The sequence below is a fragment of the Takifugu rubripes genome, chromosome 5, assembly GCF_901000725.2.
Source record: "Takifugu rubripes chromosome 5, fTakRub1.2, whole genome shotgun sequence".
Lineage (NCBI taxonomy): Eukaryota > Metazoa > Chordata > Actinopteri > Tetraodontiformes > Tetraodontidae > Takifugu > Takifugu rubripes.
Window position 1 is genome coordinate 8,261,664 of NC_042289.1, and position 22,225 is coordinate 8,283,888.

At 44.7% G+C, this 22,225-nt stretch overlaps 2 protein-coding genes and 1 long non-coding RNA gene across 3 annotated transcripts; 2 read left to right on the forward strand and 1 right to left on the reverse strand.

Annotated features, from left to right (window-relative positions):
• Positions 1–143: 143 nt before the first annotated feature.
• Positions 144–16,711, forward strand: abca3b (ATP-binding cassette, sub-family A (ABC1), member 3b). The gene is made up of 31 exons (XM_029836280.1): positions 144–422; positions 1,247–1,328; positions 2,384–2,630; positions 4,476–4,603; positions 5,303–5,468; positions 6,031–6,284; positions 6,361–6,477; positions 6,733–6,853; positions 7,628–7,801; positions 7,884–8,065; positions 8,319–8,465; positions 8,581–8,710; positions 8,798–8,952; positions 9,050–9,205; positions 9,290–9,500; positions 9,592–9,742; positions 10,143–10,241; positions 10,924–11,122; positions 11,207–11,513; positions 11,604–11,877; positions 12,014–12,218; positions 12,302–12,521; positions 12,675–12,833; positions 13,200–13,372; positions 13,656–13,790; positions 13,881–14,075; positions 14,157–14,344; positions 14,428–14,598; positions 14,739–14,935; positions 15,039–15,112; positions 15,418–16,711. Exons 2-31 carry the CDS (start codon positions 1,275–1,277, stop codon positions 15,547–15,549), a joined length of 5,121 nt encoding a protein of 1,706 aa, XP_029692140.1. The 5' UTR covers positions 144–422; positions 1,247–1,274; the 3' UTR covers positions 15,550–16,711.
• LOC115249845 (uncharacterized) lies at positions 7,931–8,323 on the reverse strand. The gene is made up of 2 exons (XR_003888470.1): positions 8,267–8,323; positions 7,931–8,106 (listed from the first exon to the last, which is right to left on the reverse strand). It is a non-coding gene; the product is annotated as an uncharacterized lncRNA (long non-coding RNA).
• Positions 16,712–17,701: 990 nt separating the features above from the next.
• Positions 17,702–22,121, forward strand: LOC101066851 (cytochrome P450 2K1-like). The gene is made up of 9 exons (XM_029836291.1): positions 17,702–17,962; positions 18,039–18,201; positions 18,378–18,527; positions 18,604–18,764; positions 18,920–19,099; positions 19,180–19,321; positions 19,462–19,646; positions 20,090–20,231; positions 20,314–22,121. The coding sequence occupies exons 1-9, from the start codon at positions 17,765–17,767 to the stop codon at positions 20,499–20,501; spliced, it is 1,509 nt and encodes a 502-aa protein (XP_029692151.1). The 5' UTR covers positions 17,702–17,764; the 3' UTR covers positions 20,502–22,121.
• Positions 22,122–22,225: the final 104 nt, after the last annotated feature.

Consider the following 22,225-nt stretch of genomic DNA (forward strand, 5'->3'; position numbering starts at 1 on the left):
CACGTAGTTTTATGTAACAAATAATTCCCTTTCCTCATTCCTTACTGAGGTTTGCGTATAAAAATATTGCTGCCGACATAGATTCTATTAAGGATCACCTGACACGATGCTCCGCGAAAGTCACGTGACGCGTTTTGTTGACGGTTGTCGCTGCGTTTTTCGCCGTGAATTTGCGAGCTTATCAGGCTGCTGGTGCAATGTCATCACCGGGCTGGTAGGGTACACGCTGCGAGGGAAGCTGCCTGCACTGGTCTGCAGCCGTCCGTGGCTCCGCGAATGGTAACCGAGCCTCCGCATTGTCGACCGAGGGAGGAAGAGGTGATGCTTGTGGGGTCGGCTTGAGACAAAAAGTGGGAATTGTCTTCACCTCCACCAGGAAGAAGGTCCGCGGCTCGGAAAGTTTTCCCCGAAACCTGCTTGAGGTAATTCGAGTTAAAACAGAATAACGTCGCACGAGCTTGTTGAATGCCTTGTTTGCGAACGTTTCCGAATGTGTGTCAAATGAAACTGTGATTCAGCACTTCGTAGGTTTAATAGCTTTGTCCCTCAGAACCATTAGCATTTGTCAGAATCCTTAGGGATTGACGAGCAGGGACATTGTCCAATCAGAAGAGCCAGAGGGCTTCTCCCAGCCAATCACCGCAGACCTGGGCGTTTGATAATTAAAGAAACGACTCACGTATCCAGTGGCTGATGTATGTCTTGTTTTTTGGCAAAAATCTGTCATTTAGGGAACGATTATGCAGCTTTAAGTATCTTCTATCGAAGATACAGATTCTTTACTATAGGGCAGTGATGTAACCAGTTTGAGACGAATAGCACTTTAATATTCAGACGGTCACAACGTTTATATGTTTAATATGCTATGTTAAGGAATTGAGCTCAAACAAAGCAAATAGGGCTTCTGTGTCACACTATATGGTGTTTGTGCCTGCAACTGGATAAAAAAAGAGGAAATTAGGAAATTTTTGAGCCCATTTTAAGGCAGGCTTACCCTGTTTTCTTTTAGAATGTGGTCCTTTTTTTGTTAAGAACAGAACTAAACAACACATGCTCCATGTGACTGCTCAATTTCACTTCTCTTTTATCTTCTGTTAATCTTCAATTCAACTGAATAAATATACTTTCTGTCTGCTCTGATGATTAAAAATGTGTTTTAAAAATCCACGACAGCACCTTGCAAGGCTAAAATGTACTTTTGTACTTTTGACAACAAGCTGAAATCAAATGTTTCTTTTCCCCCCAGTTTCTGGAAAAAACTCTCCTTTTTCGAAATGGCCGTCATGAGACAATTCGGGCTGCTGTTGTGGAAGAATTACCTCCAGCAGGTGAGTTAAGAGCATGTGCTCAGCGTTTATGTGTCCTAATTAGGTGTAAACATTGTCTGCAACTGTGAACCGTCAGGGATGGCTATATTTATAGAACCCCTGGCCTGTGTGACTGTGTTCATTAAGTTATGGCCTTATGCAACATTATAAATACAGTAATGTGTCTGACAGCATATTTTCTGTAACAGAATATGTTGAACACTGACTTTGAAACTGTTTGACCTCAGTAAAATTCGGTGTGTCTGCACAGTTTTTGCCCCTCTTGTTCAAACAACACTCACATACCTTCAACACCTTCAGATCCTTGTTTGGAGAAAATGCTATGTACGCAGTACTTTCTTTATGTATTTGACTTTGACAGGGATGGGAATCATTATATATACTGGCATATACACTCACCGACATGTTGCTAGTAAAAATGTTGGACCACTTTTGTCTTCAGAGCCACCTTTAAGTTTTCATGGTATATTTTGAACATAGAAACATTTCTCAAAGATTTTGGTCCATATTGACACGATAGCCTAACGCAGTTGCTGCAGATTTTCCGGCTTCACATCTATGATTAAAAGCTCCCGTTACACCAGATTCCAAAGGTAAATGTTGGTAATGGTAAATGTTGGTAACCTGCTGTGTGTCTCGTTTTTTTTTTTTTTTTAAATGTTTTTTTTGTTTGTTGCTTCAACTGTCTTTATCCACTTCCTGCTGCTCCAGCTGTCTGCAAACGTGACCGGGCCTTCATTAGAACTGACCGGGAAGAAGCACGGGGTGTCCTCTTTCTCTTCAAAACTCAGAGAAAGCATTATGAAAATTTTATTTCGCCAGTCCAAGTATCAGCATTAAAATGCAGAACATCAGGTGGCCGTGGGCAAAGAGCCAGGCCGTCTTGTTTCTCTGCTCCACGAGGATGGGCAGTATGATTTTAACTAAAGAAAAAAAAAAACCCCATTCTGTAATAAGATACTTGAACATTTCTTGGCTATCGGGAATGTTTTTCTGGCCGTACAGCATCTCCAACCAACACTACACTTGACCACAAACCTCTGTTGCTGTTCTAGAAACGTCAAATCCTAGTGACTCTGGTGGAGATCCTCCTGCCGCTGCTCTTCACTGGGGTTCTCATTGTCTTACGCCAAAAAGTGCCTGTTAAAGACTATCCAGATGCGACGGTGTACCAGAGCTTCTCTGTCAGCAGCCTGCCTAACGAAATGCTCAACAGATTTCAGTTGGCCTTTGTGCCTCGCAACTCCAGTGTGGTGCGCCAGGTGGCAGAGGATGTGCGTGGCAAACTGGAACTCTCCGCAGGTAGGTTCACACCTAATATTCCTCACCTCCACGAGCACACATTCAGATACAGTGGTGTCTCTAGGCTGTTGAATAGGCATATTTTATTGTGTCCCAGGGTGAATGTGTGCATGAAGTTATTGTGTTAAGCAGTGTAAATTCTCAGTCATCCAGGTCATTGTATCCAAGGTAGTTTTCTCTGTCAACTGGACTGGCAGTCCAGTTGACAGAGAAAACTACCTTGGATTGTGTTAAGCATGACTTCCTGTTGATTTCAGAGCTATCAACCTTGTCCTTTGCACATTGTAATTCTGGACAAAAGTGGGAGTACCGGTTCCTCTGGAAATGGCTATGGGACATAAACAGGCCACACCCTGCTATTAGTGAAAGAACTGGGAGTTGAGACCACACACCCTGTTTCATTGAGTAGGCAAATTAATGTACAGATAAGCTCGTTTCTACTGTGACAGAAAGATAATAAAATGACTGCATAATGAATGCAGAGATGTAGCTACAGGTGCACACAACTGCAGGTCGGACGGTATGTGTGAGTGCTTGGCTCTGCCAGTCATGAATAATTCATTGTTATTGGCTTATTTCAATTGTAAGGGAAATGAGTTTCAGAAAACACACCAAGACTGAAATAAATGCTTGAAACAATGGCTTTAGGTATTAAAAATAACATTATAATAATAACAATAATCAAAACACTACTACCTATGCTCCTCCTCCTCCTCCTACTACTACTACTACTAATGCCCGTGCATGTTTTCAACGTGATGAGACAATTTAATGGAGCGGAGGGGGGTTGCCGGGGTGATGGATTTGACTAAATCATCGTGGAGGATGAACAAGAGGAGGCCATGCAGCAAACCCTGGGGGACGCCGTGCTCCAGAGCAAGGCATGATGGAGATGGGGGAGGGACAGGTAAAGGTAGGGAGCTATGACCAGGGTCACAAGGGAGCAGTGATGGTGAGGTGGGAGAGGAGAATGGAGCGGCTGTTGGTGTTGAAGGGCAGGGTGAGGGTAGCGAGGAGGCCAGAGTCTGAGGAGAGGAGGCTGTGAGAAGGGCTGTGTCAGTGCTGGGCTGTGACCAGAATCCAGAGAGAACTCTTTCAAACAGAGGTGGGTTTTGAGCTGGGCAGCAACAGCTCATTCCTGGAGGTCTGGGGAAAAAATCTTATTACCACATCAAAATTCACACATTTTAATTATCTAAGAAAGTTTAGCAGTTCCTTATTTGTTAGATGATATGTCCAGTGCACATATTTATTAAAGTATTGATTAATACTCCCTAAATCAAGATCAATCTAAATAAAAAGCAACTTTTATGGAGTAAAGAGTCAGTAATTTTACCCATTCATTCAGTAACACTATTTTAAGGCTAGTTTTGGTCAAGGTCGGTCTGTTATTTTTATTGGTATGAAGTTTAGTTTTATTCCAACAAAAACTTTTGTTGGTGTGTGTGTGAATTGGTGCCTGGCTGCCTTTGGCCTCTTTTCTTTTGTGCTTCCCGTTAGTCTCTGTGTCACTGTTTGGTTTACGAGAGCGACCCAGGTTTAACCCTTGGATTCCTACTGCTCTGTTGACATTTGCTCTCAGATCCTGATTAAAGTCCTGTGTGCCGTTTAGAAATAAAATGCAACCGAAGAACATGTTCAGGTTTCTTTCTGTTCCCTTTTCTATTGCTTGACCTGGCCTTATTGCCTCTATTGTTTTTCCTTTCATGGTGACACATGTATGCAGGGTTCCAGGGAGCTATTCCTCAAATCTGAAAGATAATCTCAATGAAATCGTATAAAACAGATGTTTCTGAGATAAATCTATCTTATAAATGTCATGTTCTTCCTGTGCTTTCCCCTCAGTCCGTGGGTTTGATACAGAGGAGCACTTCGAGGACTTTGTGAGAAATGACCCCCTGTCAGCGAAGGTGTTGGCTGCGGTGGTGTTTGAGCACCAGTTCAATCATGATGATGAGCCTCTGCCCTTAAAGGTAAAATGCTGTGAGCGTGCACTCTCGCGCACGGCACGGTAGCAGCTGAGCGCTGCCGACAGAGAAGTGGCATCAGGTGCACTCTGATACCAGGTTACTGAGGCTAAACATACGTGGCGGGTACACAATAATATCGTTGGGATAATCTGTCACTTTAAATCTAATTTTACATCACAGAATCATATACAAAGGTGATGAGAATCGCTTTGTTTTAAATTAAAGTGGTGATAGAACCTGACTTCTTAGTTGGCAATTCTGATTTTACTGTGTAATATAACTAAACAATGCTTGTGCACAAACTTCATTTTTATCTTATAAGAACAACATGACAACGTTGTGCTACTTCTGAACAATGTTACAGGTGATCAGCACAGATCGATCAAATATGTTTTAAGAGAAAAAAAACAATTTTTCAGAAGGATTGTCTTCACGCAACATTGCAATGCAAGTATACATTAGCAACCCAAGAACAAAGTCAACTGTTTTGAGTCGAATATTTGTATAGTTTTGGGTATGTATGGATTTTTCTATAGATCTGCCTAGACTGCGTGTTTCACGTTGTCTCCACATGCCTCCTGTAATCAAACATCTGCATGTAAACATGCACAACATGTTATTATTTGGACCTCTGGTCTCACTCCATATGCTAACACTTTTTCTGCTGAGTAATGATGTTTTTTATTTCATCCTCCTTTGCAGGTGAAATATCACCTGCGATTTAGCTTCACTCCACGATTCGCCCCGGTGAAGGAGAGGTCAGAATTGAACCCCAACAGTGACCTTGACTGGCACACGCTCAGCCTGTATCCTCTGTTTCAAATGCCGGGACCAAGGGAGCAGCACTGTAACGACGGAGGGACTCCTGGTGAGACCCCATCAGCGACCATCGCTTTATTCTAAAAGACCCTTTTTGTAGACGTCGTTCATCTTAACAGCCCTACTAGAAAAGCTGCAGATAGCCTGACACAAAAAGGCCCCTTTTCCCCATTACCAAGGGTAAAAGCCCTCCGTAGAAGCTGTGTTTCTATAGCAACCATGGCCCTTAGCACTAGCCTCAGTAACTCACGCCGCGAGACTGCATTATCCCCTCGGCAGAATATATCAGATGCTGTTAAAAATGCGTCACCTCTGTGGATGATGAAGATAAAAATGTTTTGCCGTCCCCCATCTGATCAGACCTCTTTTTCATGATGATCCTCCAAATGTGAGCATGATTATAATGGGCTGAAGAGACGTGAAGTCAGTGATGATGTCATCATAATAGAGGCGTCAAAGCACCCAGAGTGGCATGACTATGGATTTCCAGCCTCCACAGGCATAATGGTTCCCCGCGGATCCATTTGCTTCTAGAAGACCATTTTAATAAAAACTAATGACGTAGGACACCTGTTTGACATCTTCATACATCTCTTATTTTGTTTTGAAAGGGTACTACAGGGAGGGGTTCCTGACTGTGCAGCATGCTGTTGACCAAGCCATCATGCGTGCTTACAAGGCGGACTCCTCTCTTCTGAAGCAGACCAGAGTGGTTCTGTCCCGGTTTCCGTACCCCGCCTTTATATACGACGTCTTCGTCCTCGCCATTCAGAACCAGCTGCCTTTGCTACTGGTGCTCAGCTTCACTTATATCTCCCTCAACATCGTGCGATCGGTGGTGCAGGAGAAGGAGAGAAAGCTGAAGGTGTGTTTGTCATATTGGTTTGAAAAGTAAAGACTTGCTCGTGTTTATTATTGAGCTTTTTTGTCTGCATTTTTAGGAGTATATGAAGATGATGGGCCTCAGCAACTGGCTCCACTGGAGCGCCTGGTTCCTCATGTTCTTTCTCTTTATCTCCATCTCAGTCTTTCTTGTCACTCTGCTCCTCTGTATCCGGGTGAGTTTGTGTTGAAAACCATTCACATTCCAGCACGTACTGTTCTACGCACACATTTGAGGCGTTTCTTAGGTTAGCAAACAATACTATAATTCTTGCGTATTGTGTAAGAGGGGAGAAATGTAAACCAACGTTTTACTGCAGTTACTTATGAGTTGTACTGAAGCACGAATCTCAACTAGTTCAACTGCTACGTAATCTTAAAATGTGTAAGATTTATGCAGAAGGTTGTACTAAACTGTGTTTGTCTTTCAGGTGAGCCCTAATGGAGCTGTGCTGACTCACAGTGACCCCACTCTGGTCTTTGTCTTCCTGCTTATCTTCACCGTGGCCACCATCAACTTCAGCTTCATGATCAGTACCTTCTTCTCACGAGGTGTGTGTGCGCATGCGTGTGTGTGTCTGTTGATCTCTTTGGATGAAATCCTTTACCAGCATTATAGTATTTCAGATGTAGGTCACAATGTCAGCTGTTTGGTCTTTTCCCTGAGAGAGAAGAAAACCAATAAATGTCCATCTCCTGAGTTTGGGTTTCAGAGGTGCAGTTAAATCATGCATGTAAATGTCACTAAGCTTTTTTTTTTAAATGGCAAACTAAACAAGACTTCCAGGGTCACTTTTGTTCCTTAATTATTCTTTTAGGACTGTGCAATAAAGTGAAAATCCACATTTCTTCTTCCTTCTTTCTCATCTTTAAATCTGTGTTGGTTCTTTGTTAAAAATTGCACAAATTGCTTCTAGTCACTGACAAAAGGAAGAAATGCCAATATTGTGCATCTTACCCCATGATGCTTTGTACAAATTTAGAAAAATCTTAAAATGTCATACTAAATTATGGTACACACAATGCCAGATTCTGAGTCCTTTGGTCTTTTGAACAAAGAGGTTTATTTCTGCTGGCTGTCTTAGCGTGAGCAGCTAAATGATACCTCCATGCACCTACTGATGTCCCTTCAAAGATAAGGTAACTGTAATGTCACATGGAAGTCTGCCTCAAAATGAAGGAAAAACAAGACCTGAACAGAAGTCGATATTATACTCTCTTAAGTTCTGTTTCTTGTTTGTGTTTTATTCTTTATCTGGCAGCTCTGTAGGCCGTTGCCATTAGTTTTAAGATGTTCATTTTAACTTGAATTTCATCCATTTTCAGCTAATTTGGCAGCGGCTGCAGGTGGCTTCATCTACTTTTTGACCTATTTGCCTTACTTGTTCCTGTGGCCACGCTACGACATACTGACCCACGCTCAGAAGGTCTCTGCGTGCCTCATCTCCAATGTGGCGATGGCCATGGGGTCTCAGCTCATAGGAATGTTTGAAGGCAAAGGTGAGCACCTATAATGATGCTAGCTGGGGTTTCTGGTTTCTTTAAAATAACATAAAATCTTTTTCCATCTTTCTTCACGTAGGCACGGGGATTCAGTGGTCCAACATGTTTGATGCCATCACGGTGGATGACGACTTCTCCATGGCCCAGGTGATGGCCTTACTGCTCTTCGACGCCGTGCTGTACGGTTTAGTAGCCTGGTATGTGGAGGCCGTTTTTCCCGGGGAGTATGGAATACCTTTGCCATCTTACTTCTTTGTACTGGTAAGCTGCCTCCAAGCAACTAATGTACTGTAGAACGTTCTCTGATGTAGAAAATGAAGGATTAGTCTGAAGTTGTCTTTGATTGGCTACGATAACAGGAAATACCTGAAGCGGCACAGCCGACAAAAACAAGTTTATCTTACTAAACAGATAATTCTGAACTGGCACACCTTAATGCGCTGCGATAAACTCTGCGATTACCTTTTGCACAGTGTTCTGGAATTGTTAACGCTGTGCGTTTCCTCACCCACAGCCTTCATACTGGTGCAGCAGTCCTCGCATGGCTTTGGTAAATGAGAAAGAAGAAGAAGAGGATGCAGAAAAGGCTCTGAGAGGGGAATTTATAGAGGAGGAGCCGTCTGGGCTTGTGTCTGGGGTTAAGATTAAGCACCTCTGTAAGGTGAGCATCTGAATGGACAGTGGGGACTGTACATGATTGTTCATGTCCACATACTGAAAATGGGTGCAGCTGATGGAAGCTCAGGCTGCAGATCTGTAACCGTTCTTCTCGGCAGGAATTCAAAGTGGGAAACAAGATGCGGCAGGCGGTGAAGGATCTGACAATGAACATGTTTGAGAGCCAGATTACAGTCCTGCTGGGGCACAACGGTGCTGGGAAGACCACCTCCCTCTCTATGCTAACAGGTGACAAGCGCAGTTTCACCCCAGCAGGCCGAACACAGCCGCATTTATGACTCTTGATTGATCTAATATTTGGATTTCTGCTTCCAGGGCTGTTTCCTCCCTCCAGCGGCAGGGCCTACATCAACGGTTATGACATCTGTCAGGACATGGCTCTGATCCGTCGCAGTCTGGGACTCTGTCCTCAGCACGATGTGCTGTTTGATAACCTGACTGTCAGAGAGCACCTGCTCTTCTATGCACAGGTTCACACACAGGCGCACACCTTTATAAAACTACGGTTAAACTGACTCCGGGGCTGGGCAGCTTACTGTATGTGCTGTTGCTCCCTTTGCTTTGTAGTTGAAAGGCTACTCCAAAGGAAAGATTCCAGGAGAGGTAGACCGAATCATCCAAATCTTAAACCTGGAAGACAAGCGGCATTCCCGCTCTAAAACCCTGTCGGGCGGGATGAAGAGGAAACTCTCCATCGGCATCGCCCTCATCGGGGACTCCAAAGTAAAGACACTTATCCTTTAATCCTCCTCCCTTTTCTGCTCCGCGTCTCATCTCTACCCTCGCGCAAACCCTCCCCCCGTCCAGGTTGTAATGTTAGACGAGCCCACATCCGGAATGGATCCATCAGCCAGACGCGCCACCTGGGACCTGCTTCAAGGAGAGAAGCGTGGCCGCACCATCCTGCTCACCACCCACTTCATGGACGAGGCCGACCTGCTCGGCGACCGCATCGCCATCATGGCGGGAGGAGAGCTGCAGTGCTGCGGGTCACCACTCTTCCTCAAGAACAAATATGGTAAAAACAGGCCGTTGAGCAAAAAAGCAGCGGCACCCATCTCAAACTCCAAATCAGAAGGAGAGTGTATAATATGATGCATAATCTGCAGGTGCTGGCTACCATATGGTGATAGTAAAAGATGCTCTCTGTAACGTGTCCGAAATCACCCGACTTGTTCAAATGTATGTTCCGAACGCCACGCTGGAGAGCTTTGCTGGAGCAGAACTTTCGTACATCTTGCCAAAAGAAAGCACCAGCAAGTGAGTCATTTTACCCTAATGCATCGCATCTATTTTTTATTGTTATTGCTTTTTAACCTGTTTGCTTTGCTATATTTTCAGGCTTGTTATGTTCATTCTTATTTCCGAAATGGAGTCTTAGACCTACTTTTATAGTCAGTCACACACATTATGGTGGATCTTTCAGCTTAAATATTTTAAAGAACACGACCTAACTGACATCTGATGTTTGCAGTAAAGTAATATTGTTTCTTTTTACCTTGAATTATGTTGTTTTAACATTTACAGGACTTTTGCCCTGTCAACACTCAAGAATCTGCTCTGTGTGTGTGCAGTTTGATGATGTTTCACGGTTACATTTAATAGGTTCATCTCCATGGATCATCAGGTATCCTGATGCACTCATGTCTGCTTCTCGCAGGTTCGAGCTGCTGTTTGCTGAGCTGGAGATGAACAGGGAGGAGCTGGGCATCGCCAGCTATGGCGCATCAGTAACGACCATGGAGGAGGTTTTCCTCAGGTAAGGCGGTGCGTTTCCTTTTCAGCGGGATCAGTAAGACTGACAGTGAGACCTTGCACACTAAACCCGGGCTTTAACATCAAGCGAGCCGGGTCTGAAATCGCTTCATCTGAGACACGGCTGCTTGCTGCTTACCAAGCCATTATTTCCGTGGCAACAAGCGTACGGGGTCTTTGTCTGCGGGCTGCAGAAACTGTAGCTGTTTCACACTTTAATTAGCTCTGCAAAGAATTTTGGCCTCATTATATGTGTCTTTCTGAGTAAGTCATTTAATCATTTCTTTTCCACGTAAAATGAGCTTTTTATGCCCAGTTAAACTGACACCACCATTACTGTAGTTCTTAAACCTAATAACGATCTCATTAAAAGCTACGGTGATTGTTAAGATCATCTGATAATTGCCTTGCGGTTTCGAAGTTGCAAAGAACTGTGAACTCAAAATGGTGAGATAATTATGTCATGTGTTGAGTAGCAGGGTCTCCCTTAAGCTTTAATTGCCATATTACGTAGACTTCCTGAGGTTTTCCTGCTAAAATCCAAACGCATCTGCTTTGTAGGCAGCCTTGACTCTGTACACTGCACAGAATTACTGATTTTTTTTTGGGGGGGGGATTTTTTTTTTTAACATTTCAAAGGTTTATTTGGTGTACGCGAATAACCGCATATTATTTTGTGTGATCAGAGTTGGAAAGCTGGTGGACTCTAGTTTGGACATTCAGGCAATCCAGCTGCCGGCCCTGCAGTACCAGCACGAAAGGCGTTCCCACGACTGGACCACAGACGACACCAGCAGCATCAGCGGCATGACTGATGTCACCGACTTCACTGACAGCGGCACGCTAATCTCAGAGGACTGCTCCAACATCAAGCTCAACACTGGGGTGAGATCAGAGTGAAATCACGTGGTTTATGTCATCTAGCTGCCAATCATGGTGCCACATTTAATGTCTTCCCCGGTGCTTCAGGTCAGGCTATACCTGCAGCAGTTTTACGCCATGTTCTTCAAGAGGGCGCTGTACAGTTGGAGGAACTGGAAGGTGGTCGTGGCTCAGTTCCTCGTTCCTTTGATCTTCACAATCATCGCCTTAGTTGTGGCGCGCACCCTCCCCAGCCATGAGAATGCCCCCCAGCTGAGGTTGTCACTCAGCCACTACGGTCCCACCAGAGTACCTGTGGCCCTGCCAGTGAAACCTGGGCCCTTGGCCGCCGAACTGGCAAATGCATATACCTCACAGCTGGCTGGCCAGCTAGCACAAGACGTTAACGTCACGGGTAATTCCCATTTCAAAGACCAACCCAGACTTTTCTGCTTTGCTGAAGATTTCCTAACTTTCTGCTTCTCTCTTTCCTTCTCCTCACCAGACTTCATGAATTATGTCCTGGCCCAGGCGGAAAAAGAGGGAGGCAGCTTCAATGAGCGCTGCATCGTGGGGGCCGCTTTCCGTGGCAGAAGCAGCCAGTACGCCGAAGCCACGGCCTACTTCAACAATGAGGGCTATCACACGCCTGCCACCGCCCTTATGATGGTGGACAACGCACTGTACAAACTACTAGCAGGGCCCAACGCTTCCATCGAGATGGGAAACTACCCCATGCCAAGAAATCCAAATGAGACGGCGATGAGCAAGTTGACAGAGTGAGTAGAGCAGAAAGAGACAAAATTCAGAAATAACCTGCACCCAGTAAAATCCTGTTTATCGTCATATTGGAAGATTTAAATGGAAGTCGTTTTAAATGAGGAAGGATTTTAAACGATCTGACTCTACTCTTAGGGGAAAGACGGGCTTCGCCATCGCCATCAACCTGATGTACGGTATGGCCTCCCTGTCCAGTACCTTTGCTCTGCTGCTCGTAACGGAGTCTTCTATCAAGTCGAAGCATGTGCAGAAGGTCAGCGGCGTCTACCTGTCCAACTTCTGGCTTTCTGCTCTGGTGTGGGACCTGTTTAACTTCCTGCTGCCGTGCCTTTTCATGCTGGTCAGTATTCCTCAGTGGCTGCTGTGAACATGTCATTTGTCCAGCAGGAACTCCTGATATTGAAATGCATTTTCTGCTCCAAGGTGGTGTTTCAGGCCTTTGCAGTGGAGGCCTTCGTCAATGACAACCACCTGGTGGACGTGTTGTTAATGTTGATGCTGTACGGCTGGGCCGTCATACCTCTCATGTACCTGCTCAGCTTCCTCTTCTCCTCTGCCGCTACTGCCTTCACACGCCTCACCATCTTCAACATGATCTCTGGCACAGCAACCTTTTTGGCTGTTACCATCATGACCATCCCAGGTGAGAAAATCTGAGACTGACAAGCAATTTCACTGATTACAGTAATCAAGTGTGATTGCTGTAATTACATGTAATTAAAAGTGTTTTGTCACTGATGTCATGGGAGAGTAATTCAAGCTTGTTGTTAATAGCCCTTTCATGATTTCTCTTCAGAACTGAAGCTGCAGGACTTGGCACATTTGCTGGATAAAGTGTTCCTGATCTTTCCCAACTACTGCCTGGGCATGTCCTTCAGCCAGTTCTACCAGAACTATGAATTCCTCTCTTTTTGTAGCACCAATTTGGCCAACAAAATCATTTGCATCAAATTGAGTAAGTTGAGCTTTTGTCTACTACTTTTGTTTTTTTAAATACAAAAATCCGACTTTGATATTAGCAAACGATCATTTTGGACAAATGGTTTCGGCATCTTGTGCAGCAGTATTGCTCATCAGTGATGATAATATTTTTTGATTACCATTGACTACCACTTTGATGTCACACATCATTAATTAGCAAATGTTTTGAGCGTAGCTGTGCCTGTATAGATTTATGTATTAGTAATAAGGCTGTAACCTCATTAGTAATATGTGGGATGATGCTGAGAATGGCAGCCAATAAATGAATAATGCATCTCCTTCAAATAAGGATCCTTCTTTGATACATTACATGAAATAACTTAATTTTTCTGGTTTTTAGACATAACGTACCAGACGAACTACTTCTCCATGTCTGAACCGGGTGTGGGACGCTTCCTTGTGGCCTTCACGGTGCAGGGTGCCGTCTTCCTACTGCTCCTTTCTGTCATCGAGCTGCAGTGCGTCCGCACCCTCTCCCACCTCCTCGCCTCCCTCTGGAGGAGGCGCAAGCAGGTGGGTGAACTAAGAGAGTTTTTGAGATTTGTCTGTTGTCATGTGGCAAAAATGGTCGGAACTGCACTTCAGGGGATTGAAGGGACACAACCAGAGACTCTTCACAAAGTCCTATTTTAATTTTCTAGAAATATAATAGGATTTTTGACGTCAGACCACAAGTTTTTGATCACTGTGAATCAAGTCAACCTGTAACTTTGTAAAAAGCTAAAAGTATCCTAAGACTGTGAACAGAGATGAGTGGATCCTGTTCTTTATATTTTGTCTCACGTCTGTGCTCCAGTTGCCTATCATACAGGATGCAGCTGTTATTCCAGAGGACAGGGACGTGGCTGATGAGAGGAAGAGGGTCCTGGAATGCCAGCCAATGTTGGAGTCTATGGTCAGCAGTCCGCTCATTCTGCAGCAACTCAGCAAGGTAAGAAAGAAGTGGGGAGGTTGTTTTGCTGCTGTGCGTGTCTGGAAGAGGTGTCAGGACAGCGCTGAGCCTCTTATCTCCTCCTCCCAGGTGTACACCAGCGGGGAGACGCTTTTAGCTGTGGACCGGCTCTCTCTGGCTGTTGGGAAAGGAGAGTGTTTCGGTCTGCTCGGCTTTAATGGAGCGGGCAAGACCACCACATTTAAGATGCTGACGGGGGATGAGAGCGTTACCTCTGGGGACGCCTACATTGATGGATACAGCATCTTGAGGGACATTAAGAAGGTGAGAGCAGGAGGTTTTAATGCAGGTTTTCAGGAGTTGATGTCCCAACTTTATAAGACCCGGTTTATCCATGGATTACAGGTGCAGCAGCGCATCGGTTACTGCCCTCAGTTTGATGCTGTGCTGGATCACATGACAGGAAGAGAAACGCTGAGCATGTACGCCCGACTGAGAGGAATCCCGGAAAAGTATGTGTCCTCCTGTGTGGAGAACGTCCTGAGGTCTCTGCTGCTGGAGCCTCATGCCGATAAACTGGTTCGCAGCTACAGGTCAGTGGACTGTCGATGGATAAATCTAAATTCCACTGTTGTGAGGAAGTGCAGATTAATGATGTCACACCCAACACACACAGTGGAGGCAACAAGCGAAAGCTGAGTGCAGGAATGGCTCTGATTGGTGGGCCTCCAGTCATCTTCCTGGATGAACCTTCAACTGGGATGGACCCTGTGGCCAGAAGGCTGTTGTGGGATGCTGTTACACGTACACGGGAGTCAGGAAAGGCCATAATCATCACGTCTCACAGGTGGGGTTTGGGTACCACAGGCTAGGAAATTATATATAATGTATATTAATATACATTTCAATGCAAAATCAAGTGTTTTGTGCATGAAAGGCAGAGAATGGGAGCATCTGTTGTACAGCTCCATGTTTTTCACTCACCAGTATGGAGGAATGTGAGGCCTTGTGCACCAGACTGGCGGTGATGGTCAATGGTCAGTTCAAGTGCCTTGGAAGTCCCCAACACCTGAAGAGCAAGTTTGGCAGTGGCTACACGCTGTTGGCTAAAATCCACATCCAACCAGAGGTGAACGACGGTGACCTGCAGCAGTTTAAAGACTTCATCGAACACACCTTCCCAGGTCAGGGTGATGCAACCTTAAACTGTATAAACTGAATGACCCGACAGATATGAAAATATAAAAAAGTCCAGTCTGAATTGACACAAACTTTCTCCCGCTACAGGAAGCCAACTCAAGGATTCACACCAGGGAATGGTGCACTATCATTTGACTGACAAAACACTCACCTGGGCGCAGGTAACTGCTGTACGCTCTTCAGGTCGCTTGTGTTCGAGCTCCATCTAGTGGTTAAATGGTTCATTGTAACAGTTGCGTGCAGGGTGAAGGTCTTCTGCGCCTTCATAACCTTCCACTGGATGGAGGGATGGATATATTTGATCGGGCAATAACTTATAGAACCCGAGCTGATTTAACAAGCAGCTTCTCAACCATTTCAGAAGACATATCCTGTTTCTGCTCAAAGAATGTTAATCTGTTATCGCCTCAGTCCGCCCACGGTCCAGCTTTCACTTCATTTACGCCACTTCTGCTCGTCCACTCAGGTGTTTGGCACTCTGGAGGCAGCCAAAGAGAAATACTGTATTGAAGACTACTGTGTGAGCCAGATATCGCTGGAGCAGGTCTTCCTCAGCTTTGCCCAGTTCCAGCACTGCACAGACAGCGGAAGGATGTGAGGTGGAGGCAGGAGCCCGCCTTCCTTTTCCAACACCACAAGATCGTGTGTTGGACACACGGAACGGGCCTGTTGAGGAACAACGTAACCTATACTGCTGTGTCTTGTCGGTCTGTGATCGTTGGTTTATTATGAACATGTGATGAGAAAGAAAACAAAGCTGTTAGCGTGTCAAACCAAGTACTCAACTGCACCTTCTTGTTAGGTGAAAGGTCATTAGATACTATCACTCCTCTCAGTTCTATAACAGGGTTCTTTTTTTTTGATTATTTATGTGTACAGGTATTTTTTGTGTCTGTGTGTGGTGATTTTTCCTTTCCTGAGATTTTTTTTAATATAATCAAGTGATCCACTCTGAAATTGTTGCACACCTTTTGCGCCTTATCCGACCAATAAGGGTTCTGGTTTCTTTATTTTGCTTTCTACAAAGATCTTTGTGTCACTACGAGCCTCTTAACATTGCGTTACAACAATGCAACACTTTCTTGGTACTAATAATGTGAGGATAAGAGGTGCTAATGAACTTATTCCGTCCGTAATGAGAGCTCATCAGGCCAGTCCATCCAGTCCAAGTACATTTAAAAAGGCCTCTGCTTTTTTTCCAAATGTGTTTTTGTCTTTTTGCAGCTTTGCGAACATCAAACATGCTCCCATATGAACACAAACGGACTAAAACATTGCAATAACCGTCTCACACGCAGAGACCGAGAGATTGTTGCTGTAGACAAACGTTACTGCTGGGTGGTGTTGCATGTAGAGCTGCTGCTGCAGAGAATGCCAGGAAATGAGATTTTCTCTGTGTACAAGAAGATGCCTTGATGAGGGAACGAATGAAGGATCACGTCAAGGTTTGATTCTGTCAATTGTGACGTGAAGACATGGCTGCAGAGTCCCCAATCTAGTCTGTCTTCTCCGGAAAGACACACATGGTCGACTTTATGGTCTTGAAAGGATTTGTTCATTTTTTTTTGTTATGTGGGTTTTGCACAAGTCATGTCACCGTTTTCCCACCGTTGATGAAGAAAATTCCTAATGTGTTGTTTAAAAAGGGAACTTGAGCGGCGGTAGCCTTGTCCCGCCCCATAAGACTGTCCTGCTGAGTGTATATGTGTCATCTCAGTTTTAAATTAAATTCTGCTCTCTGAAAATAGAAGCAAACACCACAGCCTGGATTCCTTTTTTCCCCGTTATATAGGAAATCTATGTATTTTAGACAGATGTGGCTAAAACAGACACCTTTATATTTCTATGGGATGCCTTCACAGGTCCAGCTCATCTCCTGACACCTCAGTGCTCTTGTTATTTTGCCTGAAGGTTGTTGAAACTTGTCAGTGGAATGAAAAGCCGTTACATATTTGCAGAAAAGTGGACACCACTACTGAACCCAGTAAATAAATGACAGGCTTAGGTTTTTTGGCAGACTGTTTACGGCTCACATTTGCCCCAGATCAGATGTCTCCCTCCCTGCAGATGCTCAATGGTGACTGACAGGTTAATCACACCTCTGAGGTGAAGGCTGTTCTTTCACACGCACCAGGAATTCACACGTTTAAACAAGACCCGTGTCACCGGACCAAATCTGCATAAAGTAACAAACACAGACGGATGCAAGCCCTCAAATCATTTGATGCACATTCAGAGACTTTTTTCTTCCCCTGAAGTGGTCATAAAATAAGAGATTATATAAGTGAGAGTAAAGGTATCCATATACTGTAGATGCCATATAGATGTAAGTGCCATAATCACTTACATATTCGGTGCAGCGGTGACCTCTGGACTAATTAAAAGCTTGCCTGAACATTCCAGACATCCACTCTTGAAATGCCTCCCTGTAAACAAATTGATTTCCACTCCATCTGCTGATTCCCCACCATGACAGCGATGGTGATGAGCAATCAGTAAGAGGCTCTGCTGGTGAAGTAATCATGACCATGATAATATAAATTAGATCTAGTTAGATCTATAAAAGGTCAAAAGAAAATGTTCCAGTATACTTTTGTGTTTTGCCGGAGATTTAAATAAATCCCTGTAAACGGGTCAAACGGGTTCATTTGTTTTCACCTGAGCCTGAGTCTCTCATGACAACGGTGTGTGTGTGTATGTATGTATGTATATGGAGGGGGTGGGGGATTGGGTGGGGTCGAGTGAGAGATAAATGTGAGTTCGCCTCCACTCCTGCATTCTTCTTGGTCCGAGGCTGGACGCCACAGCAGAGGATGTCTCTCCAGGATTTCTTGCTCTCGCTCGGTCCGTCCACTCTGATGGGGAGCGTCGCTCTCCTGCTTCTCCTCTGCCTCGTCTCCCGCAGCTTCGGTCGGGCTACACGGAGGGAGCCTCCAGGACCCAGAGCTCTTCCCCTGCTTGGCAACCTGCTGCAGCTCGACCTCAGCAGACCTCACCAAACCCTCTACCAGGTGACTCACGACCCCCCTGAGGAATATTGTTTTCAGAGTACTGAAGGAACTAAATGGGAGATCTTTCCAATTCTAGTTGTCCAAGAAATATGGACCTGTGTTCAAAGTGCACTTTGGACCCAGGAAAGTGGTGGTTCTGGCCGGTCACAAGATGGTCAAAGAGGCTCTGGTCGGCAATGCAGAACAGTTTGGAGACCGAGACATCTCTCCGATATTTTATGATATGAACCAAGGTCACGGTACGTCCATCATCTGTACAAGAGCAACTACTACAGGAGAGGTTGTCTCCATTTGTAGTTTACTGGGTTCTGATTCAGGAATAAATACAATTCAGACTTTGTGTTTGGTGAAACAGGGAATAAGAACGATATCCTGACACGGTGAAAACACATGAACAACTAAAGTTGTTTTCCAGGCATCCTGTTCTCAAATGGAGAAACGTGGAAGGAGATGAGACGCTTTGCTCTCAGCACCCTCAGAGACTTTGGCATGGGTAAAAGGATGATCGAAGACAAAATCGCAGAGGAGTGCAACTATTTGATCCAGAAGTTCGAAGATCATGAAGGTACGAAGGCTGGAAAAACATGGTGATAAAGGTCTCATGTGTGGGGGAACATTTCACCCAGATCTTGTGTCCACAGGGAGAGCCTTTGACACGTCCCGCCTGGCTAACTACGCCACTTCCAATATCATCTCCTCTATCGTTTACGGGAGCAGGTTTGACTACGATGATCCTCGCTTTATTAACATGGTGAACAGGGCTAATGAAGTCATCAGACTGACAGGCTCCGCCCCCATCCAGGTAAAATTGGCACGCATTCAGCACCTGGTGCTTTCAATGACATTTTGTTCTTATTGTTATTATTAGAAGTACCGGTATATCTATATTAGACCATTCTAATAGGGATTTTTTTCGAGGGTTCCTTTGTGTTGACCAGATTTTCTTCCATCTTGCAGTTGTACAACATTTTTCCAGGATTGGCCAACTGGATAAAAAACCGCCAGCTGTTACTGAAACAAGTTGCGATGAACTTCAGGGATATGACAGATCTCATCCAGCAGTTGAAGGATACCCTGAACCCTGGCGTTTGCAGAGGGTTTGTGGACTGTTTTCTGTTGAGAAAGCAGAAAGAAGCGGTAGGAATTTTCATCAAAAAATGTAAAAATAAAATAGTGGCGTTTGGCTACATATTGAACATGTTTCATATTTCTTCCAGGATTCTGGTGTTATTGACAGTTTGTACAATGAGAAGAACTTGTTGTATTCGTTGGGCAATCTTTTTGCAGCTGGAACAGACACCACAGCAACCACGCTCAGATGGGGTTTGCTGTTAATGGCCAAATATCCACGGATACAAGGTGATGACCCCTTTATGTTTAAATGCAATAATGGTGCAGTTGGCTGTGATCTGATTTCCATAATTGGACTCCTTGACATTCAGTGACCCTGACCTTCCCCCCGTCACTCCTCATCCTGCGTTAATATGTTATTTGTTCAGACCAGGTCCAGCAGGAGCTCAGCATGGTGGTGGGAAACCGACGGGTCTGTGTAGAAGACCGGAAAAACCTCCCATACGTTGATGCTGTCATCCATGAGATACAGCGACTGGGCAACATTGTCCCGATGGCTGTTCCTCACAAAACTGCCCGAGATGTTGAGTTCCGGGGCTACTTTATTGAAAAGGTCAAGTATTTTTCAGAAGGTCCAATTTAGTGCCACCATAAAAGTGTCCACCAGAGGGCAGAATACCCTCCAGTGTGACCTGGATGAGTGAACATTTTCCAACACAACTGTAAAAATCTAAGAATGTTGCTGGGGCCAATCATTCACAACAGCAGCTCTCCTCCATCTACTGTATACTATCTAACTATAGCTACACCATAACAACCAAGCACCACTTATAGGAGCCTGCATCAGGTAATGCAGGTAGAATTACCTGATGCTTCCCACCAACTCTGCCTGTGCGACATGGCGGACAGAACAAGGTGGAATATGCAACATCAACAGAGGTTCACAGCAGATCAGTTAACAGGACAAGACAGATACACAGATTAGTCCACAGTATTGTTGAAGACCTCCCTTCAGCTGAGCCCATGCTAAAAGTGCTCTCTTGTTTCTGGGTTCAGGGGACTACTGTGTTTCCTCTTCTGACCTCTGTCCTGTATGACGAGAACGAGTGGGAGACCCCGCACACCTTCAACCCCTCCCACTTCTTGGATAAGGATGGTAAATTCATCAAGAGAGACGCCTTCATGCCCTTTTCTGCAGGTACACATTTTCGGGATTACCGATGAGCTAGTCAAAATGCTCCCGCTGTTTTTAAGTTCTTCAAAACCCCCTCTTCCGTCAGGCCGTAGAATGTGTCTCGGAGAAGGTCTGGCTAAGATGGAGATCTTCCTCTTCTTCACGTCCCTCCTCCAGCAGTTCCGTTTCACTCCTCCCCCCGGTGTTGGTGAGGATGAGCTGGATCTGACCCCAGCGTTGGGCTTCATCCTCAGCCCTTCACCCCATAAGCTCTGCGCCATCCCTCGCCAATAAAGAGAAGACCGGAGCACAGCCTGGAAAACTTTAGGAAATTGGATTTTCAACCTTGTTTTGTGATTTTAGTGAATCAGCTGATGCCCATGAGGGGTCATGACCCATATTCAGGTCAAACATACAGAAGTCAGATACTAAAAGTTAAATGCTCAGATTCATGGATGATTTTGCAGAGCTGAAAAAGCCCCTGGGGTCAAAGGTCAAGCCTCTTCCACTTGTAGCTTTAGTACTGGGTTTGATTTGCAATAACATTTGCAAAACATTGCAATAACCGTCTCACACGCAGAGACCGAGAGATTGTTGCTGTAGACAAACGTTACTGCTGGGTGGTGTTGCATGTAGAGCTGCTGCTGCAGAGAATGCCAGGAAATGAGATTTTCTCTGTGTACAAGAAGATGCCTTGATGAGGGAACGAATGAAGGATCACGTCAAGGTTTGATTCTGTCAATTGTGACGTGAAGACATGGCTGCAGAGTCCCCAATCTAGTCTGTCTTCTCCGGAAAGACACACATGGTCGACTTTATGGTCTTGAAAGGATTTGTTCATTTTTTTTGTTATGTGGGTTTTGCACAAGTCACGTCACCGTTTTCCCACCGTTAATGAAGAAAATTCCTAATGTGTTGTTTAAAAAGGGAACTTGAGCGGCGGTAGCCATGTCCCGCCCCATAAGACTGTCCTGCTGAGTGTATATGTGTCATCTCAGTTTTAAATTCAATTCTGCTCTCTGAAAATAGAAGCAAACACCACAGCCTGGATTCCTTTTTTCCCCGTTATATAGGAAATCTATGTATTTTAGACAGATGTGGCTAAAACAGACACCTTTATATTTCTATGGGATGCCTTCACAGGTCCAGCTCATCTCCTGACACCTCAGTGCTCTTGTTATTTTGCCTGAAGGTTGTTGAAACTTGTCAGTGGAATGAAAAGCCGTTACATATTTGCAGAAAAGTGGACACCACTACTGAACCCAGTAAATAAATGACAGGCTTAGGTTTTTTGGCAGACTGTTTACGGCTCACATTTGCCCCAGATCAGATGTCTCCCTCCCTGCAGATGCTCAATGGTGACTGACAGGTTAATCACACCTCTGAGGTGAAGGCTGTTCTTTCACACGCACCAGGAATTCACACGTTTAAACAAGACCCGAGTCACCGGACCAAATCTGCATAAAGTAACAAACACAGACGGATGCAAGCCCTCAAATCATTTGATGCACATTCAGAGACTTTTTTCTTCCCCTGAAGTGGTCATAAAATAAGAGATTATATAAGTGAGAGTAAAGGTATCCATATACTGTAGATGCCATATAGATGTAAGTGCCATAATCACTTACATATTCGGTGCAGCGGTGACCTCTGGACTAATTAAAAGCTTGCCTGAACATTCCAGACATCCACTCTTGAAATGCCTCCCTGTAAACAAATTGATTTCCACTCCATCTGCTGATTCCCCACCATGACAGCGATGGTGATGAGCAATCAGTAAGAGGCTCTGCTGGTGAAGTAATCATGACCATGATAATATAAATTAGATCTAGTTAGATCTATAAAAGGTCAAAAGAAAATGTTCCAGTATACTTTTGTGTTTTGCCGGAGATTTAAATAAATCCCTGTAAACGGGTCAAACGGGTTCATTTGTTTTCACCTGAGCCTGAGTCTCTCATGACAACGGTGTGTGTGTGTGTGTGTGTATGTGTGTGTGTGTGTATGTATGTATATGGAGG

Bases quoted from the DNA above. Each gene is read 5' to 3' on its own strand.
- abca3b (XM_029836280.1), top strand. From the start codon at position 1,275: ATGGCCGTCATGAGACAATTCGGGCTGCTGTTGTGGAAGAATTACCTC. The intron at 8,953-9,049 runs GTTCACACACAG...TTTGCTTTGTAG, and splicing joins ACCTGCTCTTCTATGCACAG to TTGAAAGGCTACTCCAAAGG. The intron at 9,206-9,289 runs GTAAAGACACTT...CCCCCCGTCCAG, and splicing joins CCCTCATCGGGGACTCCAAA to GTTGTAATGTTAGACGAGCC.
- LOC101066851 (XM_029836291.1), top strand. From the start codon at position 17,765: ATGTCTCTCCAGGATTTCTTGCTCTCGCTCGGTCCGTCCACTCTGATG. The intron at 17,963-18,038 runs GTGACTCACGAC...TTCCAATTCTAG, and splicing joins CTCACCAAACCCTCTACCAG to TTGTCCAAGAAATATGGACC. The intron at 18,202-18,377 runs GTACGTCCATCA...GTTGTTTTCCAG, and splicing joins TGATATGAACCAAGGTCACG to GCATCCTGTTCTCAAATGGA.